General features: G+C 45.0%; 1 protein-coding gene across 1 annotated transcript in view; it reads right to left on the bottom strand.

Annotated features, from left to right (window-relative positions):
* Positions 1-13,658: 13,658 nt before the first annotated feature.
* WDR47 (WD repeat domain 47) overlaps positions 13,659-26,710 on the bottom strand; it is a 33,187-nt gene continuing 20,135 nt past the window's right edge. The window contains exons 5-11 of the mRNA XM_078769088.1: positions 26,456-26,516; positions 22,622-22,776; positions 22,332-22,495; positions 17,428-17,598; positions 17,191-17,322; positions 16,865-17,083; positions 13,659-16,709 (exon numbers count right to left, since the gene is read on the bottom strand). Coding sequence (XP_078625214.1) covers positions 16,567-16,709; positions 16,865-17,083; positions 17,191-17,322; positions 17,428-17,598; positions 22,332-22,495; positions 22,622-22,776; positions 26,456-26,516 — 1,045 coding nt within the window. The 3' untranslated portion in view covers positions 13,659-16,566. The remainder of the gene's footprint in view (positions 16,710-16,864; positions 17,084-17,190; positions 17,323-17,427; positions 17,599-22,331; positions 22,496-22,621; positions 22,777-26,455; positions 26,517-26,710) is intronic.

Below are 26,710 nucleotides of genomic sequence, written 5' to 3'. Positions count from 1 at the left end.
TTCATGGTTTCTCTGGTTTGTGTTTAAGATAAGTTGTTTCACACTGACCGGTGTGTACCCCGGTTTAGAATAGGTACACCGTATCCCTGCGTATCGTAAGAGGCGACTAAAAGGGTTGGCGTCAAGAAGGGCATCCGGCCATAAAAACATTGCCTCAAAAAGAGAACCATGACAATTACAACGAGATATGGGCAGAGTACAGCCCGAAGCACCCCGTGGGGGACCCCACTCCCTCTCGTCAAAACTCAAGGTGGGGAACCCGATCGAAGCAAGGGTGGAAATCACTCCATTTATGACGACGAAAAGTCTGATGCCTGACGTGGAGATTGGTTTCTGAGGTTTGGGACGTGGAATGTAGGGACAATGACAGGGAGATCAGGAGAAGTGGTGGAAGTATTGGTCAGAAGAAGAGTTGACATGTTGTGTGCAGGAGACAAGATGGAAGGGAAGTGGTGTGAGAATGGTGAAGGGTAGGTAGGGACAGAAATACAAGTTTGTGTGGCAAGGGTGCCCGGAGGGTGTGAATGGTGTTGGTGTCCTGTTTTCTGAGGAGTTTGTAGACAGTGTGGTGAGTGTGACGAGAGTGAGTGAAAGGTTGATGATGGTGAAAATGATGATTGGAAAGCTCTTGGTGAACGTCATCTCAGGATATGCTCCGCAGGTTGGTTGGAGCGATGAAGAGAAGGACAAGTTCTGGTGTGCAATAGAGAAGCTGATGGAAAACGTGAAAGATAAGGAAGTTGTTGTGGTAGGAGGAGACCTAAATGGACATGTGGGAAGGAGTATGGACGGTTTTGAGGGAGTTTATGGGGGTTACGGATATGGTGTGAGAAATGGAGAAGGTGAAAGGATTTTGGAGTTTGCTGATGGAGCTGATTTGTTGATTTGTAATACTCAGTTCCAGAAAGAGGATAATAAGCTTGTTACATACACGTCAGGTGGGTCGACGACGACCGTCGACTACCTGATGGTGCATAGGCGAGATAGGGGGCACCTCCGGGACACAAAGGTGATCCCGGGGGAGGAGGCTGTTTCACAGCACCACTTGGTTGTCTGCGACATAAGGTTGAAAGGTGCGAGGAGAGCTCGGCGGGTAAAGTACCAACCGAGAATGAAGGTGTGGAGGTTGAAAGAGGTGACAGCGAGGGAGGCATTAAAAGAGAGGCTGAGTATGGTCGAGGATGATGTGGTTGAGCTTGAAAGTGGTTGGGTGTCAATGAAAGAAAGTCTGTTGGGAGCCGTTGGTGAGGTATGTGGATGGACAAAAGGACCACCGAGGCACTCGGAAACATGGTGGTGGGATGATGAAGTTGGAAAGAAGATTGATGAGAAGAGGAAGAAGTTCAAGGAGTGGCAGAAGGCGAAGGGAACGGGGGCAGAAAAGGAAGAGCATGAAAGTTATAAGGCAGCCAAGAAGGCTGCAAAGAAAGAGGGAGCAAAGGCGCAGGAGGCATGTCGGAAAATGTTCGGAGAACGCTTGGATTTGGAAGAGGGTCAGAGAGCGGTATTCAGGATGGCAAAGCAGATAGCGAAAGAGAGGTGTGATGTGATGGGCATGAGTTGCTTGAAGGATGAAGTGGGACAAATCGTTGTGGACCCAGATGGAATTAAAGGAAGATGGAAGAGATATATGGAAATACTGTTGAATGCAGAGAATGAATGGGATGGCAACATAGAGAGTAACCCAGTTTTAGGACCGGCAGAGAAGATAACCGAGAAGGAAGTTGAGGAAGCGATTAAAGCAATGAAGAGTAGAAAAGTGGGAGGGCCGACGGGAGTTGTGGGAGATATGTTGAAGGCAGCGGGAAATTGGGGTGTGAAGAGAATGACAGAGATCTAAAATCTGGTGGTGAAAGAAGGCCGCATTCCAGTGGATTGGGAACTGAGTACCCTTGTCCCTCTATACAAGGGGAAAGGTGACCCTCTGGACTGTGGCTCGTATCGAGCGATAAAGTTATTGGAGCATGGAATGAAGGTATTGGAAAGGGTGTTGGAGAGGAGGATGAGGAAGAAAGTGAAGATTGACGAAATGCAGTTTGGATTTATGCCAGGAAGAGGAACGACAGACGTGCTTTTTATTGTGAGGCAGTTGCAGGAGAAGTACATGGAGAAGAGGAAGAAGTTGTTTCTTGGGTTTGTTGATCTGGAGAAAGCATTCGATCGGGTTCCATGTGAAGTAGTGACATGGGCATTGAGGAGGTTTAGGAGTGGAGGAATGGTTGATCAGAGTGGTGATGGCAATGTACAAAAGAGCACGCACAGCTGTAAGGACGAAGGACGGGAAAAGTGGCGAGTTTGAGGTGAAGGTGGGAGTGCATCAGGGGTCGGTACGAAGTCCATTACTATTTGTAGCTGTGATGGAGGTGCTGGCTCGGAACGTAAAGGAGGGTTTACCGTGGGAGTTGTTTTATGCAGATGATCTGGTGTTGATTGCAGAAAGTATGGATGGACTGAAGGAGAAGATGAACAAGTGGAAGGAATGTATGGAGACGAAAGGTCTGAAGGTCAATATCGGAAAAACAAAGGTGGTGGCAAGTGGTAAACGATGTGGTGAGGTGGAAAGAACTGGGAAGTGGCCATGTGCAGGAAGGGTGTCGGAGTGAACTCAATTCAATGTACAATGTGCGCTGAGTGGGTTCATCAAAAATGTAGTGGTTTGAGAGGGTCATTAACCAGTGTGGCAGCTACATTCAAGTGTAAGGTGTGCACAGAGGGAGCTGCAGATGGAGGAAATGTTGAGTTGGATCTTGGAGACGGCGTGAAGCTGGAAGGTGTGAAAACATTTTGTTACCTAGGAGACATGCTGAATGGAGAAGGTGGATCAGACTCGGCAACGGTTGTTGGAGTGAGATGTGCATGGAAGAAGTTTCGGGAACTGAGTGTCGTGCTGACGAGGAGGGGAGTGTTGTTGAAGCTGAAGGGAAAGGTGTTTGCTGCATGTGTGAGAAGTGTTACGATTTATGGGAGCGAGACATGGGTAATGAACGTAGAGCAGCAACGAAGGCTGGAAAGGGTGGAAATGCGAATGGTTCGGTGGATGTGTGGAGTATCGTTGAGAGAGGAAGCCAAATGATGAATTGCGAAAGATGATACGAATAGAGCCTGTGATGGATGCTGTGAAGAGAAACAGTTTGAGATGGTTTGGTCATGTGTTGAGGAAGGATGAAAGTGACTGGTTGAGAAGAGTGATGGAAATTAATGTGGAAGGAAGTAGAGGACGGGGAAGACCGAGAAAGACTTGGCTGAAGATGGTCGAAGAAGAAATGCGGACCAGGGGGTTAACAAGGGGAGATGCAGAAAATAGGGCAAAATGGAGAACATTGTCATGGGGACCGCAAGGCTAACCCCCGCTCTTGCAGGGAAAATGGCCTTTTAAAATGCCTGTTGTTTTTTGTTGTACACTGACTGTAGTAAGTTGAATCAATGAGCAACTTGCTAATTATTCTGTTGATGGTGCTTACTTGCTTACTTACTGGATTTTGGACTTTGCAGGTGTTCGGAAATTCCAGTGAATAGCCTCGATTAGCTTGCCATGTGCTGTGCGTCATTGGTTGCACCTTACTTTGGAGTTACTGATTAATTGAAAAGTAAGTTGGAAATGTTTGTGGATATGCAGGGCGGGTTCAGAGTTATATTAAAGTCAAAAGTGGATGATGATTATAAAATATGATTGAATTACTCAGAAAATTAGGTGGAGGTGATGTAACTCCTTTGGTCGCAATTCAAAAGTAACAATTCGCAGTTTTCTATGTAATATTATAATGGGATTTGAGGTGACAGAGTTGAGTAGATAATAAATCCCGTCATCGTATCTATAACTTATGTTTTCTTCGTTAAAATTTCTGTTTTCAGAGGGGTACTGATTATATTTAAGCATGTTCCTTTTTTAATTTTTGTCATATAATTATTTGCCCGACCTCAATTAAGATCAGTTTGTTACTTTTTATTAATTTTTTTGGAGTATGTCGAGCAAAAAAAGGAAGTGGTCAGAGGATTAAGTGCGGTACGGGTTCACGTGTTTGACGGAACGGGACGGAAGTCAGCGTCCTCAATGCATGCTTTGCAATGTCAAGTTGAGCAACTCCAGCCGAGCACCAGCAAAACTACGGGAACACTTCAAAAAACTGCACGGCGAGGGGCAGTACAAAGACGCAACGCTGGATGAATTCAAATTGAAGAGAGTCCGATTCGACGCAAGTGCTACCAGGACCACTCTCGGTTTCGTTCCAATTGACAAACCGATCCTCACCGCGTCGTATGAAGTTGCGTACCTGATCACAAAGCAGGGCAAACCGCACACCGTTGGCGAGACACTCATCAAACCGGCCGCGTTGAAGATGGCCAACATCATGCTGGGAAAAGCTGCTGAAAACAAGTTGTCTCTCATTCCACTCTCAAATGACACCATCAGATGCAGAATCGACGACATGAGCGACGACATCCTCGCCCAGGTAGTTGCAGATTTAGTCGCGAGCCCGACGAAATGCAGCCTTCAACTCGACGAGACCACCGACGTTTCGAATTTGAGCCAGCTCATCTTATTTGTGCGTTATGTCAAAGGAGACGAGATCAAGGAAGACTTTCTGTTCTGCAAGCCTCTCACAACAACGACGAAGGCAGCTAACGTGAAGAGAAGCTTGTGGACGACTTCAGAAACAACGGCCTCTCGTGGAACATGGTGTCTGCAGTTTGCTCGGACGGAGCTCCAGCCATGCTGGGATGCAACTCCGGTTTTGGAGCGCTGGTGAAGGCCGATGCACCACACATCGTCACACACTGCGTCCTGCACACATGCGCTGGCATCAAAACCCTGCCTCCAAAACTGGCCAATGTTCTGAAAATCGTCGTTGAAACTGTGAATTACGTGCGAAGCCGTGCTCTGAATCATCGCATCTTCAAAGAGCTGTGCAATGAAATCGGCTCTGTATTCGAAGTCCTTCTCTACCACTCTAACGTTTGATGGTTATCACGAGGGAAGGTAGTGAACCGTGTTTTTGCCTTGCGTGTAGAATTAGCCCTGTTTTTGCGAGAACACCAGCATTGTCATGCAACGCACTTCCAAGTCAGAGTTCATCCTCGCCTTGGCGTACTTGGCTGACATTTTCGACGCACTCAATCATCTCAATTGCCAGATGCAGGGCGGTGGAGTGATTGTCATCAGATCTGAAGAAAAGCTTAGCGCTTTCCGAAAGAAGTTACCGTTGTGGAGGCGGCGAACAGAGAACGACAACTTCGTGAACTTTTTGCTACTGGACGAGTGCGTGAGTGGAATCGAAGATGAGTCTGAAGTTGGAGGCACTGCTGTACCAGGGGAGCTGAAGCAAGCGATTGCCACGCACTTGGATGAGCTGGGAAAGTCATTCGACGGCTACTTCCCCGACCAAGAACAATACCCAGCATGGGTGCGGCAGCCGTTTACTTTCGACGTTGCAACGGCAGATGTCAACGACCAATACCTCGACGACCTCATCGAACTTCAGCAGAGCCAGACTCAACAACAACTCTTCGGCACAATAACACTCTCAACGTTTTGGTGCCGCCAAATGGAAGGGTATCCTCACATCGCTAAAATTGCCCTTGAGATCCTCATGCCGTTCGCTACAACGTATCTCTGCGAGCATGCGTTTTCGAAACTGGTGGACATTAAAACAAAGAAAAGGAGCAGGCTTGCATGTGAAAATGATTTGAGGGTGGCCCTTGCCAAAACAAAACCATGCATTTCCCAGATCGCCTCCCAAAAAGAAGAACAGAAAACGCATTAAGATGCAATTCTTCTTAATTTTTTTGTCAAATTTGAGGGGTTCCGCGAGTGTTCGGTGTGTTTCGTTCGGGTTCGGCGCCTTTAAAAAGGTTAAGAACCACTATCCGAAACACTTATACTGAAATTCACCAAACTTAGTGGTTATAATCACTACACAGCTAGAAGGTGTAAGAGCAGTATCAGTTTTGGCCCGCCCCCTTGAGGCAGGGTCAAAAGGTCAAATACCAAAAAGTTAAATTATGGACACATTTTAAAACTTTTTTCAATGAGACTTTGCATATACAATCAACATTGGGGGAGGCATGAAATATGTAAACATTTTTGGGATTTGAACTCCAGTTTATGCTCCAGAGGGTGGGAACTAATAGGGTCACAGGGGTCAAAATGGGAGGGAAAAAAATGTAGCTCAAAATTTGATACTGGGTTATTCCTGGTGGAATTTTTTGCCATCTTTCAACTTTGCTCTACGTGGGGATTTGCGATGGTGAGCCATTGACTTTGCTCTCTCTCGTCTTGTTAAGCTTGTCTGCTCACCTCCATTCTCCCTCTTTATCTCTCTTATAGTCAAATACAACTAGTCCCTGCTATCTTGCATAAAGACCCGTTGAATGTTTTTCATTCCAAGTTGTTGAATATAAGAAAATGTGATAAATACGTGAAGGTAAAATGTGATCATTTTCACACTTCAGTAACAGGTTTCCCATCACGTAATGACTATTTAAAAAATATGTAGCAGCTGTATCTATGAACTGTCATCCCGCTGTTTCACAGGCAGGGTGATTCATCAATCAATGTGTGTGTTCCATTAAACTTGTATTTTCTGTCTGCCATCTTGAATTGTTGGTATCTCTTCGCGAAGAGTAGGTGAGCGAGCTATTGCCATGACCATGAACAAATTACAAATCCCTGCCATAACTACTACTGAGAATGCAATGGCAAACCACCGAGCAAAACCCTTTCCAAGAAACTGCTTCCACAGCACCAATGCTCTGCAAAGTGTGTGGCATGTATGTCAGCCATTAAGGTTTAAACTAAATGACTCAATTGATCATAACATCTGAAAATATATATCGTGCTTCTAAAAACTGATTTAAACTCAACTGCAGGCAGAGGTGAGTGGACAAAATGTGGTTTCGAGGCTCGACGTGCAGGGTGGATCTTTAGCCTAGTAAATTAGTCCTTGAATGAATGTGCCAAACAGTAGATAAAATGCTCGCGACCCACGTACAGGAAAACATGGCGCCAAATGCCTCCTTCACGAAGGGAATAATTAATTATATATCTTTGTAGTTTCAGTATGTCTCCTAAAGCAAGGACGTAACCTAACACCTCGGAAGAAATATAGACATTACATATACTTGATTGTAATGGTATTCGGCATGTGTATCCAATCATTCATCTACCATTTAGCCTAGTGTATAAGAATATTTACTTCGGCCTGCGCTCGGGTCTGATATGTTTAGATAGATAGCCAAAAAAAGCGTAGTCTATCATTATGCTTACATCTTGTTGTCTAAATTTGACCTTCTATAGGACGGGACAATGGGAGGTGTTGTCCTTATGGTCCAGTAGTGCTATGTCTTTAGCGCAGATTCTTGTCTAATATTTTGCTATAAATGAAATGCCTTTCCACTTATTTTTTAGCGAGTGTCTTGAGGAATTGCCCGCTGCGTGTAGGCGGCGCATTCTTGAGCCTCGCTCCACACGTGTGTATATAATCGATTTTATTAAACATTGTTGCTCTTCTTCCTCTGATTCTTCTTCTTCTTCCTTCCCTTGAGGTCTTCGATCTCGACAATTTTGGTGTCAGAAGTGGGATACATCCAAGTGTGCAGACGAGGTGGATCCTCACGTTCCAGGTCGGGAGGGAGGCCTGCCGGCATCTAATTTGGTGGGTACGCATTTTTGCACCTCGAAATTGAAGCCTCCCGCCTTACTTTGGATGTGTGGACCTCTGTCGGCTGTAACACCAGGCTTGCATTCCGAACCAAATTTAGTTTAAACCAGAGCAGCAGTGGGTAATGAATCGATTATACAGGGCGCCCGGGATTAGGAGGGGGTATCCCTCAGGTAAGCTTCCTGCGTGAGAAGCAGGTAGACCCATATGTGGGTGATAGATAATTATAGGTATTAAGTTACTCCGGCGTGAGAACTACGTTTAAGGTTAGGAATCGGGGGGCGACCCGATCTTAGGACTACCAGGAGGGACTAGCCCAAGAAAGGTAGAATAATGAGTATTTTAAGTTAAGCTACGCACTGGATGTGTTAGAGTTCACAGGTAAGTAGGATTGAAGTGTGCATGAGTGTGCATGAATTTATACTGTATTGTATGGAGAATGAATGATCTGTCATTGCAGCGTGTATTTGTGTTTATTGTGTGTGTGTCATTGATGTGTGTCATTGACTGACAAGGGATTCCCCAAATTGCCTGCGGGCGTTGGGCAATCCGGATGAGTAAAATTGACAGGGAATAATGAGTATGTTATGGAGAGCATGTGTAGACAGGGCTTTAAAACAAGTGTTCAATTACATCCCCACATTAACGGCTCTCCAGATGTGGCAAGGGAGAATGGGAGTGAAAGTCAAAAATAATAGGCTGTCAACCGACAGGGTGTTTATTCAACGGCATGGCCGGGGCTTGTATTTGGCCGACGTGGGATGACAGAATGCGTTGAATGAAGACAAGAATGACATGTGATGCTGACATGAGTCCAATCGGAAGAATGGATGGTTATGGTTTCACCGGTCCGTTTATCTGTCTGTCTGTCCGGACACGGAGCTCTTGGGGAGAGCCAGAATGGGTCGGGTTGACCAAGATGAATGTGGACAATATATTAATTGTTTATATTAATCTATAAATCTCTGTATATTAATCTGTAAAAATATATTAATCTCTGTGTGTGTGTGTCCGTATTTGTCTGGCTTTCTGGCTGTCTATGGAGTCATGTCTCTGAACACTGATTTTGAGGGAGTTGCTGGTGCGGACCAAAGCGGTGTCCGCGGTATCTACTGGGGGTCGAATGTCACTCCCTCAGTGTCTGCGAACTTGTCGTTCGGCAGTGTCGAAAGACAGGTTCGATTGTCGGTCTGTCAGCTTGATTTTCGGGTCTCACTGAGTATATGGTATATACTCTGAGTATATGGTCGTTTTCGGTTTTGTGCTTTAATGGTGGTTGATTTGACTTCCCTGAAAGGGGGACAATAAATATTTGGTGTTAGCTGTTGTCATTTCGGATGTTTGCAGTTGTAATGTGGAGCCAGTCTGTCTGTCCAACTGGGTGTGTCTGACTGCGTCTGCAGATATGGATCAAGGAGGAGCAGTTTCTGCGGCGTTTGCTATGATGTTGAATGTCATTCACTGTGTCTGCTGACGTGTCGTGTGACTATGGGGACTATGATAGTGTGTCCTGGCGGGAAGAATCGTGGCAGCCTACAGATTTGAATGGAATGGCCTCTGTGAGACCATCCTGTTAGTACGTTGGGGATTCGTCTGTCTGTCTGTCTGTGAATGGAAATTAAACTGGACTTCGACAGAAGGCAGGTGGGTGGTCACCTGCTGTAAATTGTGGTGGAACATTTGTGACGTTCCCTAATACGAGGGGACGAATTGGTTTGTAAATGTGTTGTGCAGGTACTTTTTCTGTAGGTAGCCAAATTCTATTGTTGTCAAGTCTCATGTAACCTTGGTTAACGTATATCTACGGACAAGAGCTGCACTTTATTTTAGTAAGTGACTGGGAAAGTTTGTTTTAAAAGGTGCCAGCGGAGTTGTTTAGAGTTATGGAGGTCACAACTCGCTGGAACCTCTTTGTTTATGTTTGGCTGACTTACATTGGCTAGTGTATGGGAAAGGGGGACTGAAAATGCTTTGATTTTTTCGTGGATTGCCCATTGGGCATGTTTAGGATTTAAATAGAGTGGTGGAGTTCTGTGAAATATGATGACGTTGTCTTATGGACACTTTGTGAGTGACTAGACACGTGCCTGGAAGGGGAAATTGTATTCATAACTCATGTGGGTTGTGTCTGAAGAAAAGGTTTAAAGTAAGTGTGAAGAAGGTCATGGAAAGTGCGAAGATGATAAAGGAAAGTCGAATTAGATGGATAATTTGTCAATGACAAGTGACTTTGCAAGGTTTGCTAAGAAAGGGAGGGGAAAAGATTATAAAAGTTGATGGAGAAGACGGGAAATAAAGAAAAGTGGTTAGTTATGGACTGTTGTTTTGTGATAAGAAGGTGATTGGGGGCTGGTGAAGATTGGATCACGGCTCTGCAGACCAGGTGAACAGAACTCCACCAGGAGTGGGTATATGGGAATCACACCAATTAAAAAAGATTGTCATGTGGACCGCAAGGCTAACCCTGCTCTTGCAGGGAAATGGTTTTGGGAGGCTAGTTATTTTTCAGATAATTTTTCCAGTGGGTTTATACTGATGTGAAATTCGCGTATCTAGAAAGGAAGGGAAAATTGTCCAGGTATTGATAGGATAACAGTGAAATTTTGAAGTGAAGTGAAGGATAACAGTGAAGTGTTAGTGTGTTCGTTGCGATTTTTGGGAATGGCAGGGTACTGTCGTACATGGATGATGGACCGACTGCGGAAAACGCCAGTAAGGCGTCGATACAATGTTGAATACCGAACGGTCCATGTGTTGGACAACAATGAAGGGTTCATAATTAATTTGGCACCTCAAGACAGACGTTCCGACATCCGCACCTACAGAGTTCGATGTAATACAATTACAAGCCGCGGCCTCAAACGTAGAACATCAAAAATTGGATTAAATTGGGAGCTCAACGCCCCGCAGAAGGACAAATGTGGACGATTAATGACAAACCCGTGGCACCGCGAGCTTTATTGCCATGGTTGGCACGCATGGCGCATTCAAATGGCCATGTGTGCCATAGGGGGGTGAGGTGATGAGGCAGGTCACTTCCACCTGGGCAGCACCAGGCCTTTCGACTGTGGTTACCATGGTCTGTCGCTCGTGCGCTATATGTCATCGGTATCAGCGCCAGTGGATATGGCAGCCCTTGAATTACCTATCATGGATGACATGTTTTTTAAAGTTTTGTATAGATCCCTCCCATGTAGCACGCAACATACATGAACGCGTTTGAGAGGCCCTGCCGGAGCCAGCAAGCAAGCCTATCCACACCACCATCCACACCACCAAGTTCTTCTGATCACACCAACAGCGGTGTTTTGTGAGGGCAAGTCGTCCTGGGTACATGCCACACATTGTAAGTTGGCCATACCCACAAACACAGACACCTCAAACGCACCACCACAGATCGAGGATGCTGCACCACCGCCTGTTAGGGGTGGCAATCACATTTAGTTTAATATACCGCTTCAGGCTAAAACAGGTGTCTGCAACAGGTGCATGGGATGCTAAAAGAGGACATTGGATTGACTTTAAATTGAAATGAAAATTGAAAGGGTGGATTAGGAAAATGAGTTTGTTCAAATAATCGTGGCATCTGTGGGATGCAACAATTTTGTGCCAGAATGGTGTATGGGAGCCGTCATCTGGGAAGCGTCGTTAAATGGCAGTAGGTTTAGACAGGTATTGAAAGGGTTCGTGCAATGTCATTTTGGGGCTTATGGCTCGCCATTGTCTGTCTGCCAGTTATGGTGGGCAGAGGGAGAGAAAAGGGAGACCCCCTTGTAATGGCCATAGATGACCAAGCCCAGCATAACGTAACCAAGCTAACCATATCTTGGGGAACACCAAGCGCCACCCGCGTTGAGATCAGTAAATGCATGGCCTCGGCCCTTATCCCACCCCATGGAGTAATGTTTATTTGCGGAAATAAAGCATATCCATACCTACCCGAACAGTGGGGAGGGACTTGTTATCTGGGATCCATTTTTCCCAAGGTAAATTTGGTAAATCATGTATTATTAAATGTAGGGAAGATGATTAAAAGGAAGGTATTTTCGGAAATTAGTGAAAGTAAATATGGCATTTGAATTTCCAGACACGACACAGGAAATGCGGCTATGAATAAGCCAACCATCTGAGAGATAAGGTAACTAAATGCCAATTAGTGGGACGGGGGGCTAGGAATTGATCATGGTGTGTGTAAGAAAGTATTTTTCAGGATGGACGATGAAGAAATCGCCGGTGGAAAACCATGATCTTGACCACAGAGGCCGTCGATCTGAATGGGTCCTTCAACAAGGCAGATGTGACCAGCGCTTCAGAATTTTGTATTAAATTTTGTGATGATGACTGTGATATTTGTGTTAATCCCATGTGGGAACGGGCTACTGGCTAATGCCTGCATCGATGTTTGTGATGATTGTGATACTTGTGTGGAAAACCCATTGCGTGTACTGGCTAACGCCTCTTATGTATTATGAATGATTGGCAAATAGATAGTCTCGCATTAGTAATGGAACGAATTGGAAACGAAACCTGAATCGCAGAACTACAATTGGAAAACGAATTAATGCATATGCGAACGATGGTGATGCAGAATCAAGTGGTTTTGGATATGTTGTTGGCAGAAAAGGAAGGAGTATATGGGGTAATCGATGAACCTATTTGATGCTTGGGATTCTGATAATGATTATGATTTTAGTTGGGATGATTTAACCTGTGATTTAGAAAGTGTAGGTTCTTTTAAAAGTCATTGCTATTATACCAGCAGTAAGGAGCGGATGGCAAAACATGTATCCGGAAGAACCACCCTCACCACCACTTACACCACCCAGCAATCACATGTACAAGGCTTGATGGCATTTAACGTCGATTGTTTGCCCTGATTCGCGAGGACCTCACTTGCATAAAGAGGGCCCCTTAATCTGGCTGGCAACTGGGTCGCACCTATGCCGCAGCGAGGGTGGATTCGGAATCTGGCGGGCGGCAGCAATCTCTTACCCAGGCGTCGTCGTCGCGAATTATGGCTAACAATTTATGCGTTGAATGTTAGACGACCAGTTAGGGCCGGTATCTCTCTTTGAGCATACGTGACGCTATGTCGTGCCTGGCATGTAACTAATTGATGAATTTGGTGTCTTTCCAAGGAATTGTCTTGTAAAGACAAAGGAAGGAACTGTCAGCCATTAAGGTTTAAACTAAATGACTCAATTGATCATAACATCTGAAAATATATATCGTGCTTCTAAAAACTGATTTAAACTCAACTGCAGGCAGAGGTGAGTGGACAAAATGTGGTTTCGAGGCTCGACGTGCAGGGTGGATCTTTAGCCTAGTAAATTAGTCCTTGAATGAATGTGCCAAACAGTAGATAAAATGCTCGCGACCCACGTACAGGAAAACATGGCGCCAAATGCCTCCTTCACGAAGGGAATAATTAATTATATATCTTTGTAGTTTCAGTATGTCTCCTAAAGCAAGGACGTAACCTAACACCTCGGAAGAAATATAGACATTACATATACTTGATTGTAATGGTATTCGGCATGTGTATCCAATCATTCATCTACCATTTAGCCTAGTGTATAAGAATATTTACTTCGGCCTGCGCTCGGGTCTGATATGTTTAGATAGATAGCCAAAAAAAGCGTAGTCTATCATTATGCTTACATCTTGTTGTCTAAATTTGACCTTCTATAGGACGGGACAATGGGAGGTGTTGTCCTTATGGTCCAGTAGTGCTATGTCTTTAGCGCAGATTCTTGTCTAATATTTTGCTATAAATGAAATGCCTTTCCACTTATTTTTTAGCGAGTGTCTTGAGGAATTGCCCGCTGCGTGTAGGCGGCGCATTCTTGAGCCTCGCTCCACACGTGTGTATATAATCGATTTTATTAAACATTGTTGCTCTTCTTCCTCTGATTCTTCTTCTTCTTCCTTCCCTTGAGGTCTTCGATCTCGACATGTATACTTAGTACTTACGTCAAGATATTTAATAAATAAATAAAGGACATTTCAGATTTTTATTCATTTTGGAAGCAAAACGTTACAGTCAAAGCATCGAGAATAAAATAACACTAATGAGGAAAAGCTGTAACATTAAACCTAAAGAGTAGTTTCCTTTAGATTTCCGAGTTTCATGAAAAATTGACCCAAAATCTATGTAACCTTCTGAATGAGCAGAATTATAATTCATTCACTCTTCGAGCAAAACGTAATCCATAAAGTCTGCGACCAAGCTCAAATGAGAAAGTGCTGTCACTGCAATGGTGATTCCATGCACCGTACACAAGATGCTTCCCTACAGCAATTCAACGCTCTTAAATAATTAATGTACCCTGGCTAAAAAAAAAAAAACATGCAGATTGGGGCGGGGGAGTTTGTAGAATATTCACATAAATTAACTTAGGCCAAACATAATATAAACTAACACTTTAATATGGTAATACTTTGCAGGTTTAAAAACGCGGAAATGTTGCTCCTGCATCGATGCAAGTCGGACACTGTGCCATGTATGTGCAGAGACGTTATCATGTAAGGTGCAGAGTAGTGCATCGCCTGATTATGGAAGTTAAACTGTTGGTCTCACTTTAGCCATCGTTATTAAACGTGCATTGAAAAAGAATATATATATACATTTAAAAAAAGCTGCCAGTTGCACGTCTCAAAGCACAAGCTGCCACATCTCCCCGTATGATTCCAAGAATGCCAACAAGCATGCAGAGCTCCTTTTATGCGTGATGAAGAGGAATCGGCACGAGAGAAGCAGTGATGAAGTGAGACGGCAAATCGTGTCGACACTGCTATCCAGATAATTCTAAAGTGCATCATTGGACAATATGCACAAAATATTTATTCCGCACAAACGAAAAAAAAAAAAAATACATTTCAAGAAAAATAAGTTAACACTGTTAGGAAATTTGATCATAAATTTGCAAGGAAACCCCAAAACCTGATATGCTTATTGGATTTGCTCGTCATACTAATGGTGTCATGTACAATCACTACTCTAGATGGAAACAAGCTTCATGCAGAGAAAGCACAGCATGTCTGCATTCAATGAATCCTCCGTGTACCAAAGCTTTGTACTGGACAAACCAGCTTTCACTGCAGCAATGCACATTTTCTTGGCCAGAAAGATCGTTTTTGGACGAATAAATAAAAGTGCCAAAAAAGTACATTCCAGGAGTAGATGAAACCATTCCATTGTTTTATGAGCCCTTTTAAATGCGCATGAACTGAAAATTTGACGAACCACATACCAAGGAAAATTTCCTATCTTTTTGTTCGAAATGTGCAACGATTCCTCGAATTTTACACTTTCACTGATGCTCTTCAAAATATCCCGAATCAATGCCATTTCATTTGGGTAATCCTCTTGATTTTTTGGATACACTACAAAATGCTGCATTTTGAACTAAACTTCCCTTTTTTAAATCAAGTTACCTTTCAGAGCGTGCAGAGATATGTACGAAGTGGGGCACAACAAGCTGGAACAATCACCTTTTTAAAAGGTCGTTCAGCTGGTATCCCTTCTGCTTGAAATCACCGTGTAAAGACTCAATCAAGATGTCCGTACATTTGTGAAAGACGGGATGCAAATGTCTCGATGAAACGCTCTAAATTCCCACGTTGCTCTTCAATAAATCGACACCCTCAAATTGAATCGGTGGTTGATGCTTTGCGAATGGTCACCGCTGCCTTGTTAGCCGTCCCTTTTTGCACATTGTTGTTCCGCTTGCAACTGCAGTGGCGAGTTCCCAGTTTGTTTGCATGGAACGCCACCGAATTAACACCGAGATGCTGTGGCAGTTGTTTTATTTTACCACCATCCTATTTTCCAATGTGAGCTCTGTTGTTGCCGTGGGAAAACATGTTTTTTGTTACGAACTATGCAATACGTATGTTAGTGAGTTCAGCACCACTGTCACAACTGCATCATGTTGGCTCTGCTAGTTAGGGGATAAAACGGAGGCTCAATCTACTTTAAAAAAAACCCAAAAAAAAACCTGTTACCTGAGGGTAACAGCCAGATTGTTCCCTGGGGGAAACCAAAACCTATTTTGCTATTATATTATCAAACATCTCAAAGACTTCGTTTAAAAATACTGTACTGTACTCAGCTTCTAATGCACATCTTGGACATCAAAGGATTAACTTCAACAAGAAAATTGGCCTCAGAACATTGTAAAGAAAGTAAAAAGTTTCTAACGAGTTCTGGACGAGGTGTAAAAGCTTTCACTTTGTAACCATTAACAGCACAATATGTGCAACATACCGCATCAAAGAATAGTGTGCAAACAAAATACAAAACAAACGCACATGCCCTCTAGTTTGTCCATCACTCACCTACCACTTCTCATAAATATACTCGCTATTAATGGTTGGACCACAATGATACTTCATCTCCAAAGAAGGTCGAATGAACAACAACAGATCCTCCAGTCAGAATGAAATATCCAAATAATAAACTTTACAACGGACTTGTGGCACGGAAGTCTACGCAAGAATTCAAATGGAAACGATTAATTTCCCCGGATTATAAAATCAAAAGTATCGGTGACGTCATAACGCATGTTACGGTAATGTTAGTTCGACACGAAGACGTGCAAACTCGTCAGCCTGCCCTCATGGTTCAAAGAGCATTGCCGTTGAGCAATCCCATCGCATTTACATTGGCAACAACGTAGTCGTTTGTTACACCTCGCAGGCAGCATCCAGTCGTAGCACTAAGTTGTGAATATAATGGAGGCAAGGTTCTTGCCCTGTACGCCTATCTAACGAACGCCCTATCACGACGCTGGTGGAAGCAAATGAGTATAACAGGACTTGTGCCTGACAAAAACAAAGCTGCGACTGCGAAACAATAATAAATTGACAAATACTTAAACGGGCACTCTCAAAAATGAGCAAGCTATCACTCTCGGTAACCCCACAGAGCAACTGTACGGTCTGCAGAAGAGGTGAGGAAGGCCATGTCTTCAGGGTGCCATCGACATTGAATGACCTTGTCCGAATGCTTGGCGACGATACACACCGGCAGTTTCTTCGTGAGGTCACCTGAGCAGAACGCCACCGTGACAGATCATGGGATGGCAATATTGCAAGGCTTAAGCGACATAAGAAGCAAGATTGACAAGGGTCGATTGGGAATAAATAAATGCAAATAAGCAATAGATGAAAGGAAATCCAAATGGATATCTCTATAGACTAACCTCGAAGGTCAGTGAGAGCTACACAGTGATCATAGGAGGCAGAAAGCAGGTTGTGTGCACCGGTCGAGAAATTGAGAGAGCGGACATCAGCAGAGTGTGGCTTGTACACCTGTACAAGACGGCCACCACGAATATCATAAAGAAGGCACGAAGAGTCCTCGAGTCCAGCTGCCAGCAGTCTACCGCTCGGCTCCACAGCCAAAGAGGCCACAGCACTTCCTGAGGACGTGCAGTACCAGGTTTCCATCAAACCACTTCCAGTTGTCTTACTCCACGATGCCAAAATACCACACAATACACTGCACAATTCAAACCACGTGGCGCACCAGGTCCATTGAAGGATGTGCCGATGACGTTGACGCAGATAGGGGTGCGCAAGTCCCAGAATCGCACCATCTGGTCCTGCGAGCCAGATGCCACCATCCAACCCCCCCATGTGTACAAGGCCAACACATGTCCTGTGGGGAGCCAATGTGTGACAGAAGGGTTTAGTGCAGGTCAGTGGTTCTTTTGGCAAAGGATTCAAGAATTGTATACACCACACGCCATGTGGAAAAGCAAACCTTTGTGTCCAGACAACGCATGAAGGCCTCGATTAGCTCTACAATCCGTGGTGTAAATGTTACAATCCCCTGCTCCTGCACTGATCAGCACAGGAACCCCGGAATCTGGGCGCTCCAAAAAGGCCAGATCTCGTATGGTACCGTCATGCATGTTGAACTCTAGGTCTGGACCTGAAAGCAAGGGATCATGCATGATGAGCACTGTACATGGAAAGTACTACTGCAAACCACCTTGCATCATCTTGTACCATTTTAAATTCAGGCTGCAACACCAAAATGTAAAAAGTCAAAGGGTGTAAATACTTTCTGAAGGCACTATAACTTATGATGGCAGCAGCAGAATGAATTCGGAAGTGTACAGAAACATTTTGTCTGCCTATGTACAAGAAAATGCCTCCTAACTCATCAGGCGGTGCTTCACCATGCGGCAAGACAATGACCCAAAACACACTGTCATCACAACCAAGGATTTAATCACGGGGAAACAGTGGAAGGTTTTAGACTGGCCAAGTCAATCTCCTGATTTTAATTCAATGGAGCATTTCATTTGCTGAAGAGGAGACTAAAGTCAGAACCCCCCAAAACAAACAACAACTGAAAATGGCTGCAGTAAAGGCTTGGAAAAGCATCTCAATGGAAGATACCAAGAGTTTGGTGATGGTAATGGGTCACAGGCTCGATGCAGTTATTACATGCAAGGGACATGTAACCAAATACTAACTATTATACTATCGGACACCTCTGATTTCAAACCTGGGTGGGTTGAGCTCGTTAGCCTTCGTCGGCAGTCTACCAAAAATGGGGGTAGAGGCACTGTTGTCTCGAAGCAGACTAGCTCACCCCTCCCAGTCCTTTTTGTTCTGTGAAGAGACAACTTTCTACATTTGTCTTGTTTCAGTGCAAGGGGCTTGTTGTTCTGCTTTTGTTTTCTTTGTGTAGCCCCCACCTCGAGTGACCTTGTAGGCTTTGTGGTGGGAAAAATCCCATAAAATATAAATGAATAAAATAAACTACTTTAATTTACTTTTGCTTACCTAAAATGAGGGGAAGGGGGGGGGGGGGGGGGTACTGGACATAAAAGTGCTTTTGTTCTACAATCGTAAAACATATCCATAGATATACCAAAAAAAAAAAGATGACCTTCTGTATGTACTCTTGCCTCATATTCATCTTTTAATGTCAAATCCAAATTTTTGAGTATATAGAAATAGTAAAAACTTTGACGACTGTTTCCAATACTTATGGAGGGGCACTGGCGGTTCCTCATTCCTATTGATCCCACCAAAATACTGCAATGTTTCACATAGGTCCCTCATTCCTATTGATCCCACCAAAATACTGCAATGTTTCACATAGGTCCCTCATTCCTAATGATCCTACCAAAATACTGCAATGTTTCACATAGGTCCCTCATTCCTACTGATCCTACCAAAATACTGCAATGTTTCACATAGGTCCCTCATTCCTACTGATCCTACCAAAACACTGCAATGTTTCACATAGGTCCCTCATTCCTACTGATCCTACCAAAACACTGCAATGTTTCACATAGGTCCCTCATTCCTAATGATCCTACCAAAATACTGCAATGTTTCACATAGGTCCCTCATTCCTAATGATCCTACCAAAATACTGCAATGTTTCACATAGGTACCTCATTCCTACTGATCCTACCAAAATACTGCAATGTTTCACATAGGTCCCTCATTCCTATTGATCCGACCAAAATACTGCAATGTTTCACGTAGGTCCCTCATTCCTACTGATCCTACCAAAATACTGCAATATTTCACATAGGTCCCTCATTCCTACTGATCCGACCAAAATACTGCAATGTTTCACATCGGTCCCTCATTCCTACTGATCCTACCAAAATACTGCAATGTTTCACATAGGTCCCTCATTCCTACTGATCCTACCAAAACACTGCAATGTTTCACATAGGTCCCTCATTCCTACTGATCCTACCAAAATACTGCAATATTTCACATAGGTCCCTCATTCCTATTGATCCGACCAAAATACTGCAATGTTTCACATAGGTCCCTCATTCCTATTGATCCTACCAAAATACTGCAATATTTCACATAGGTCCCTCATTTCTATTGATCCTACCAAAATATTGCAATATTTCACATACAGTGCATTCAGAAAGTATTGAGACCTCTACACTTTTTTCACATTTTGTTATGTTGCAGCTGAATGCTGAAATCGTTTAAATTCATTTTTTCCCTCATCAATCTACACTAAATACCCCATATTGACAAAGAGAAAAGAGGATTTTAGAAAGTTTTGCAAATTTATTAAAAATAAAAAACTGAAATATCACATTTACATAAGTATTCACACCCTTTGCTATGACACTTGACATTTAGCTCAGGTGCCTCCCATTTCTCTTGATCATCTTTGAGACGTTTCTACACCTTGATTGGAGTCCACCTGTGGGAACTCCAATTGATTAGACATGATTTGGAAAGGCACACACCTGTCTATATGAGGTCCCACATCTGACAATGTATATCGGAGCAAAAACCAAGCCATGAGGTCGAAGGAACTGCCTGCAGAGCTCAGAGACAGGATTGTGTCGAGGCACAGATCTGGGGAAGCCTACAAAAAAATTTCTGCTGCATTGAAGGTTCCCAAGAGCACAGTGGCCTCCATAATTCTGAAATGGAAGAAGTTTGGAACAACCAGGACTCTTCCTAGAGCTGGCCGCCCGGCCAAACTGAGCAATCGGGGGAGAAGGGCCTTGGTAATAGAGGTGACCAGGAACCCGATGGTCACTCTGGCTGAGCTCCAGAGATCCTGTGTGGAGATGGGAGAAACTTCCAGAAGGACAACCATCACTGCAACACTCCACCTATCTGGGCTTTATGGCAGAGTGGCCAGACGGAAGCCTCTCCTCAGTGAAAGACACATGAAAGCCCACAGAATCTTGTTTCTCACAGTCAGAGAGTCCTTTAGGTGCTTTTTTGCAAACTCCAAGCAGGCTTTCATAATAATAGGTTTATTTAACGGAATCCAATAACAAGAAAATGCGCCGGTTACAAACTAATGTTTCTAAAATGGAGCGCTCCCACAACAGACGTATAACACAGAGACGAAGGGATGAAAGAAACTGGAAAATAAAATACGTGTAATTTTTGCACTTATTTCAACCAACTCGTGGGATCTCATCAGGGTCGCCAAACTTGAGCACCTAGTCCGGACGCGGATCTGGTGTTGGCGGGAACCACCCGGTCGTTGGCGCGAACCTCTCGCTCCGCGCTGCTAGGCCAGCATACACTGCCGCGGCAAGCCTCACGTCCCCGCGCGATCGCTCGCGAGGTCCCATACGTGTACGCAGGGGAGGAGAATTGTCAGCACTCCACAGTCTCTCCACCGTCCGTCGTCGTCCAACGAGTAAGAGTCCAGGGTCAATCAGCAAGGGCCAAGAATGCAAGGGGCAATGTCAAGCGCAGGGAGAAGGTCCAGAACAAGGGAGGGTCCAGCGCAAGAGGGAAAATGTCGGTCTCTCTCCACTTTTTATCAATCCCTCGTCACGTCATCCGCCTGTCTCCACCAATCCCTGCCGGCCAACACCACAGGCTCAATTCTCCACCAATGGCCACGTCACTTCTCTCTCACGCCATCGGTCGGTGGCCAATCAGTCCGTTGCTTCCTTCCACCAATCAGCTGGTCGCTCTTTGCTCTGCCCCTGGCCAATCACAAGTCCTTCCTTACTCTGGCCTTTCATTGGTGTGATCTACCCATCAAACCCCCTCGACCAATCCGTTGTGAGGTGGGCATGGCCTCAGCCTGCCTGAGCAATGTTTTATCGCCATGTTGGCGCAATGTGTGGGCGCTTCCTGTCTGCACTTCCGATGAGTTTTATTGTGGGGGGAATTTTATTAGGATGTGTGTACTATTGGGCCTGCCTACTCTACATGTCTAGTGCGTTGCCATACAGGACAATGGATAAATAAACAGGTCTCACACACAGGGGAATTAGCATAATCCCTACTCCAGTTAACACAAGGCCATCCTCGTATGACCACATATATACAAATTTAATCCGACATCCGGGCTAGACAGGTCCTGTACTTATGTACATCGAGATGGTTCTTCTTCATGACAGAGTGTGATACCTACACAGATCTACATATCACTCTTCCCCAAAATTCATAACAATACAATAAAGGGAGTGGGAGACAAGATGGGGAGATGGAGGGAAGCACACAAGTGCAACAGCAGATAACAGGGGCATTGGAAGATCTGTGGGAGGGAGAGGGCTTGGGGGGAGGAGGCATGGGAAGGCGGGGGGGGGGGGGGGGGTGGAAGAGGTATAAAACACCTGGACACTGCTAGAACTTCCAGGAAAGAAAGGACACATGGACACCATTTCATTCCTCTTTTCTCCCACCTCTGAAACAAACTCCCCCACTCTCTTCAATCCCACTCCTCCCTCCAGGTCTTTAAAACAGCTGAACACCACCATCTCTCATCTTCCCCCATACAAAACCTTGATCTTATTTACCCCCGTTAAAACACCCCAAATCCACCTCTTTCAATCTCCAACTTCTTTCCTGAAATGCCTAGTAGTGATCATTTGCTTTATACTGTGTACCCCTTCCCTCCCCTCTCTCCAAGCCCTCTACCTCCCACAGATCTCCTGATGTCCCTGTTCTCTACTGTTGTTGTGATTGTGTGCTTCCCTCTCTCCCCCCTTTTGTCTCCCGCTCCCTTTATTGTATGTTTTATGGGTCCGTGCATGATTTCGTGTTTAATGCGTTAGATCTTACATGAGCCTTGACTGTGTACACAAAAAAATTAAAAAAAATAATAAATAAATACTGCAATATTTCACATAGGTCCCTCATTCCTATTGATTCTTCCCCAAATGTTGCTTCGTTTCACCAACTCACCGGTTGCATTTCCTGAGTCGGGGTTGAAAGGCAAAACTTTGATACACTTGTCATTGGAGCCAGTTGCCAACAGGTCTCCACGTGGGCTCCATGCCACACAGTATATTGATCCCTTGTGGTGTTTGTTTCGCCGGAAAAGCACAGGAGGCTCAGGGACCTCTTCCCTGGAAGCAGACAAAATGGGATTTCCCTCAGGGCAAAGGTCAACATTGAAATGCATTTTTACAAAGCAATCAATCAACTAGCTTTTCATTAAACCATTTGATGAACTCTGCTGGCCGATGTTGTACCGGAACTCGAAGGTCTCGGGGTACTGACATATCCGTAAGGCCTTGGAGTTGGAACCCACAGCATAGAGGTTTCCAGATGGATGGAAAGCGATGGCTCTCACAGCCTGTGGATCCTCCAAAGATGCAAGCTTTGAGAAAGGACTTCTCGCATAGTCCTGGACCCATAATGAGTGGCACAAGAAGAGGAGACTTTACTCAAATCCTCAATATCAGTCTTTTTCTTAAAATTCTTCCTTTGAATTTTATAATTCTAACAGCGAACAGAATTCTAACAGCTGCATTGTAATCAAATACCTGAGCAACATCCTCTTCTTTACTCATAAACCTCATTCCCCAAGTCTTACACCAATCATGCTCTATCCTCCACAACTCTCTCCCATCATCCCCCCCTTCTCCTCTTCTTCCTCCTCCTCTTCAATCTACTCCAAACATAATAGGGGAAGAGACGACTATCCAGGCAAACTCTAATCATATTCTGCTACCTGTGCGTTTTCCTCTTCCATTAACCCCCTAGCATTATCTCATTTCTTTCATACACCCTCATGCCAAGATGAGGCTCACATGCCCCAAGCTGTTTTGGCAAACAAATCTGCTTGCGGAACAAAATGACTGCTGCATCTCAATGTTCTCACGCTATCCTCTGGTTACGATTGGCATCGCAACATGCACACGAACCCCAGGGGAATGGCGTGTTGCCACTGAGCGCACAAGTGATTTGCAAGCAATAAGGTTGTAAGGTTCATTTGATCATAGCTGCAGGTTAAAAAAAAAAAAAAAAAAATTCAACCGACGGCAAAAACGTATTGATGTGACCTGATGGCACATCAATACATCATCATGTCATCACCTGATGACATGTGCTTTAAAATGTTCATTTAAATTAAATAACTACAGCAATGAAACATTCCGATGAGCCTCGCAAGAGAATACCTGAACAATCATGTTACCCTTTGGATTTTTATGCCTCCAACGACAAAGTCGCCAGAGGCATTGTGTTTTGGGGTTGCCAGTCTGTCTGTCTGTCTGTCTGTGATCGGTTTTGGTTACCGCGATAACTTGATAACGGCTGAAGGGATTTCAATCAAATTTGATACAAGTATTACTACGATGTATCGATAAACAGATTAGATTATAGGGTCAATAAGTCAGAGGTAATGTTAGGGAAAAAATTATGTTACTGCGCTAACTTGTGAACCAGATGTGGGATTTTGACCAAACTTGGTACAAATATATATTACTAGCAGAAGTACCCGGCATTGCCGGGCGGGGGAGGGGAGGGGAGGGGAGAGGAGGGGAACGGGGGGGAGGGGCGGGGAGGGGAACGGGGGGGAGGGGAGGGGAGGGGAACGGGGGGGGGGGGAGGGGAGGGGAGGGGAATGGGGGGGAGGGGAGAAGAGTGGGAGGGGGAGGAGGGGAGGGGGAGAGGGGAGAAGAGGGGGGGATGGGGAGGGTGAGGGATGGGAGGGGGTGGGAGGGGGAAGGGGGTGGGAAGGGGGAGGGGGGAGGGGTGGGAGGGGGGAGAGGGGGGAGGGGAGAAGGGGATGAGGGAGGGGGGAGAGGCCAGAGGGGGGAGGGAGAGGGGGGAAGTGGGGGAGGGGGGAAGGGGGGACAGGGGAGGGGGGAGGGGGAAGGGGGGAAGGGGGGAGGGGGGAAGGGGGGAGAGGGGATGGGGAGGGTGAGGGACGCCCTCCAGTACCGGCGTTGCCGGGCGGGGGAAGTGAGACCCGTACATTCCCAACCCGTACATTCGCTCTCTCGACTCAAGCTCACTCGGACAAAATCCTCGCACAAATTACACCGTGAAGGCCCAATGGCCATGTCTATGCCACAAATCAAGTACGTGAGCGAGTCGGGCGCACTGAATTGAAAATATATAGAACGCTCAAACTCCGTGAAAAGTGAAGCTACAATATTTTTGAAAATTTTCATTGGTTGCTAGGAGACGGCAGCATGTAAAAACCGTTTAAATATTTGCAATACAGTTTGATCCAGAGGTAAGTGGTATGGTCTTGCTGGTTGGTGGACACGATATGTGTAAGGGAAATTATTTTGGTGTCCTGTATCTGGTCGTGCTAGTTGGTGAACACGGTACATTTAAGGGAAATGATTTTCTGTCATTCTTCTGAGTGGTTGCTCCTCCTTCCCCGTATTTTTGTTCATTTTATTGTTTTTTTCCACTCTCTTGAGTTGTGGGCCTTCCTTGAGTGGTATTACATTTATTTATCATCATCATTGGAATGTCTGTTGTAAAGATACGGACATCAAGTCCGTATCTTGACGCAGAGAGCATCAAGCACCATCTTTTTATACCAGGCAACGACAACGGCAAAGCACTAACGCAGACCTCGCTCGGCCCCGCCCACAGCAACCGCTCTCGGCCCCGCCCATAGCTGCCTCGCTCGGCCCCGCCCATAGCTGCCTCGCTCGGCCCCGCCCACAGCGATCTCGCCCGGGCCCGCCCACAGCGACCTCGCTCGGTCCCGCCCACAGCGACCTTGCTCGGTCCCTCCCACAGCGGCATCACTCCGCCCTACACGGCACTATATATATATTATTCGTACAATGCCGGGTACTTCTGCTCGCTGAAAACAAATCTATGTGAAACATGCTAAATCATGCTAAATGGTAATCATGCAGAAGTACCCGGCAAAAACGCAATCGCTCTGAAATACGTGCGAACGCGTAAATGAGTTAATGGCGGCAACGAACATCACGTGATCGCTCTGAGCGAATCAGCGCGCTGCTCTGCTTCCGGTCATAATATTTCGCGCTGAGATAAAAATATGGTAAAAACATATTATGAAATACATTTTTAGGTCAGCCATGTTCGTCCCAGGCTCAATGGCCATGTCTGTGCCAAATATCAAGTACGTGAGCCTCTCCGTTTAGGAGTCTATCGGTAACATTACACACACACACACACACACACACACACACACACACACACACACACACACACACACACACACACACACACACACACACACACACACACACACACACACACACACACACAGTGTTTTATTAGCGCTGAGGAAGCGCCTCTAGCGAATGACTTCCAGCCAGTGTAACGCGAATTCCTGTCACAGGAATTCTGAGATCATATAAGTGTGACGTGGCAGTTCCTGATTGGTTCGTGTTGGGGAACCCCTTCTCGCTGCCGACGTGACGTAAATTCGCGCACGCGCACTGGTGAAGCGCGAGATTCGGCCCAAGGTTCTGTTCCTTTGTCATGTCTTACCTTACTCGTATGTCAAATGTCAAATCTTACTACAAATGACTCGATATGTCAAATCTTACTCGATCCCATATTACATGTACTTTCATTGCATACAAATTATACTTCCTCCTAGAAATTCCATGCCCGAACCTCAGCGCAATCTAAGAGGATTCACTTGTATATATAGATGATGCAAAGACGAACTGATTAGATTTCAGCATCAAAGGTCAGAGGTCATGTCAGGTAAAAATTTGATACTTGAGAACGCCTGAAGGGATTGAAATCAAACTTGGTACATGTATGTATAACGATATAATAATGTGGTTAGAGGTATATCGGTTGACGTCGCGATGCCGAAGAGTGCCGTTCTAGTTGAATGAGCATTTTGTTGTGGCATATGGAAGTTTGTGTTTACTCAATAAATCGATTTAATTGCATGAAAACTGGAGGTTTTGGGGGAGAGATTTATCAGTAATGGAAGAAAGTCTCCCTCATCATAATTACAATGGCCATTCAAGAGCTAACTCACATCAATATCCTCAAGTTATATCGCTCACAATTGCACTAGAACAGTTAGGATAAAAGTTGACCATGTGAAAGGTTTAGATACTTACCGGCGTGGTTCCCCCGTGCATTGCCCCAGACTTTTCAGAGCCATGTCCATCCGCAATCTCACTGGGGAACGATGGGAAAGCAGGTTCAACAATACCCTTGTGTCACACCATCTCTCAAAACATGACAGACTTGCCCAGGATGCGTTCCCAGGTGATAAATGCTGCCTGCAGGCCAAGGTTTCCTCACGAGCAAATATCACCATCTCAATCCTCAAATACAGTGGTTTCCCCCATTTGCCTCACACCAAGTGAGTT

Source organism: Myxine glutinosa, unplaced genomic scaffold (genome assembly GCF_964187855.1).
Source record: "Myxine glutinosa unplaced genomic scaffold, kmMyxGlut1.1 SCAFFOLD_1085, whole genome shotgun sequence".
In the NCBI taxonomy this organism is placed as follows: domain Eukaryota; kingdom Metazoa; phylum Chordata; class Myxini; order Myxiniformes; family Myxinidae; genus Myxine; species Myxine glutinosa.
This window is presented reverse-complemented; position numbering and strand designations above follow the sequence as displayed.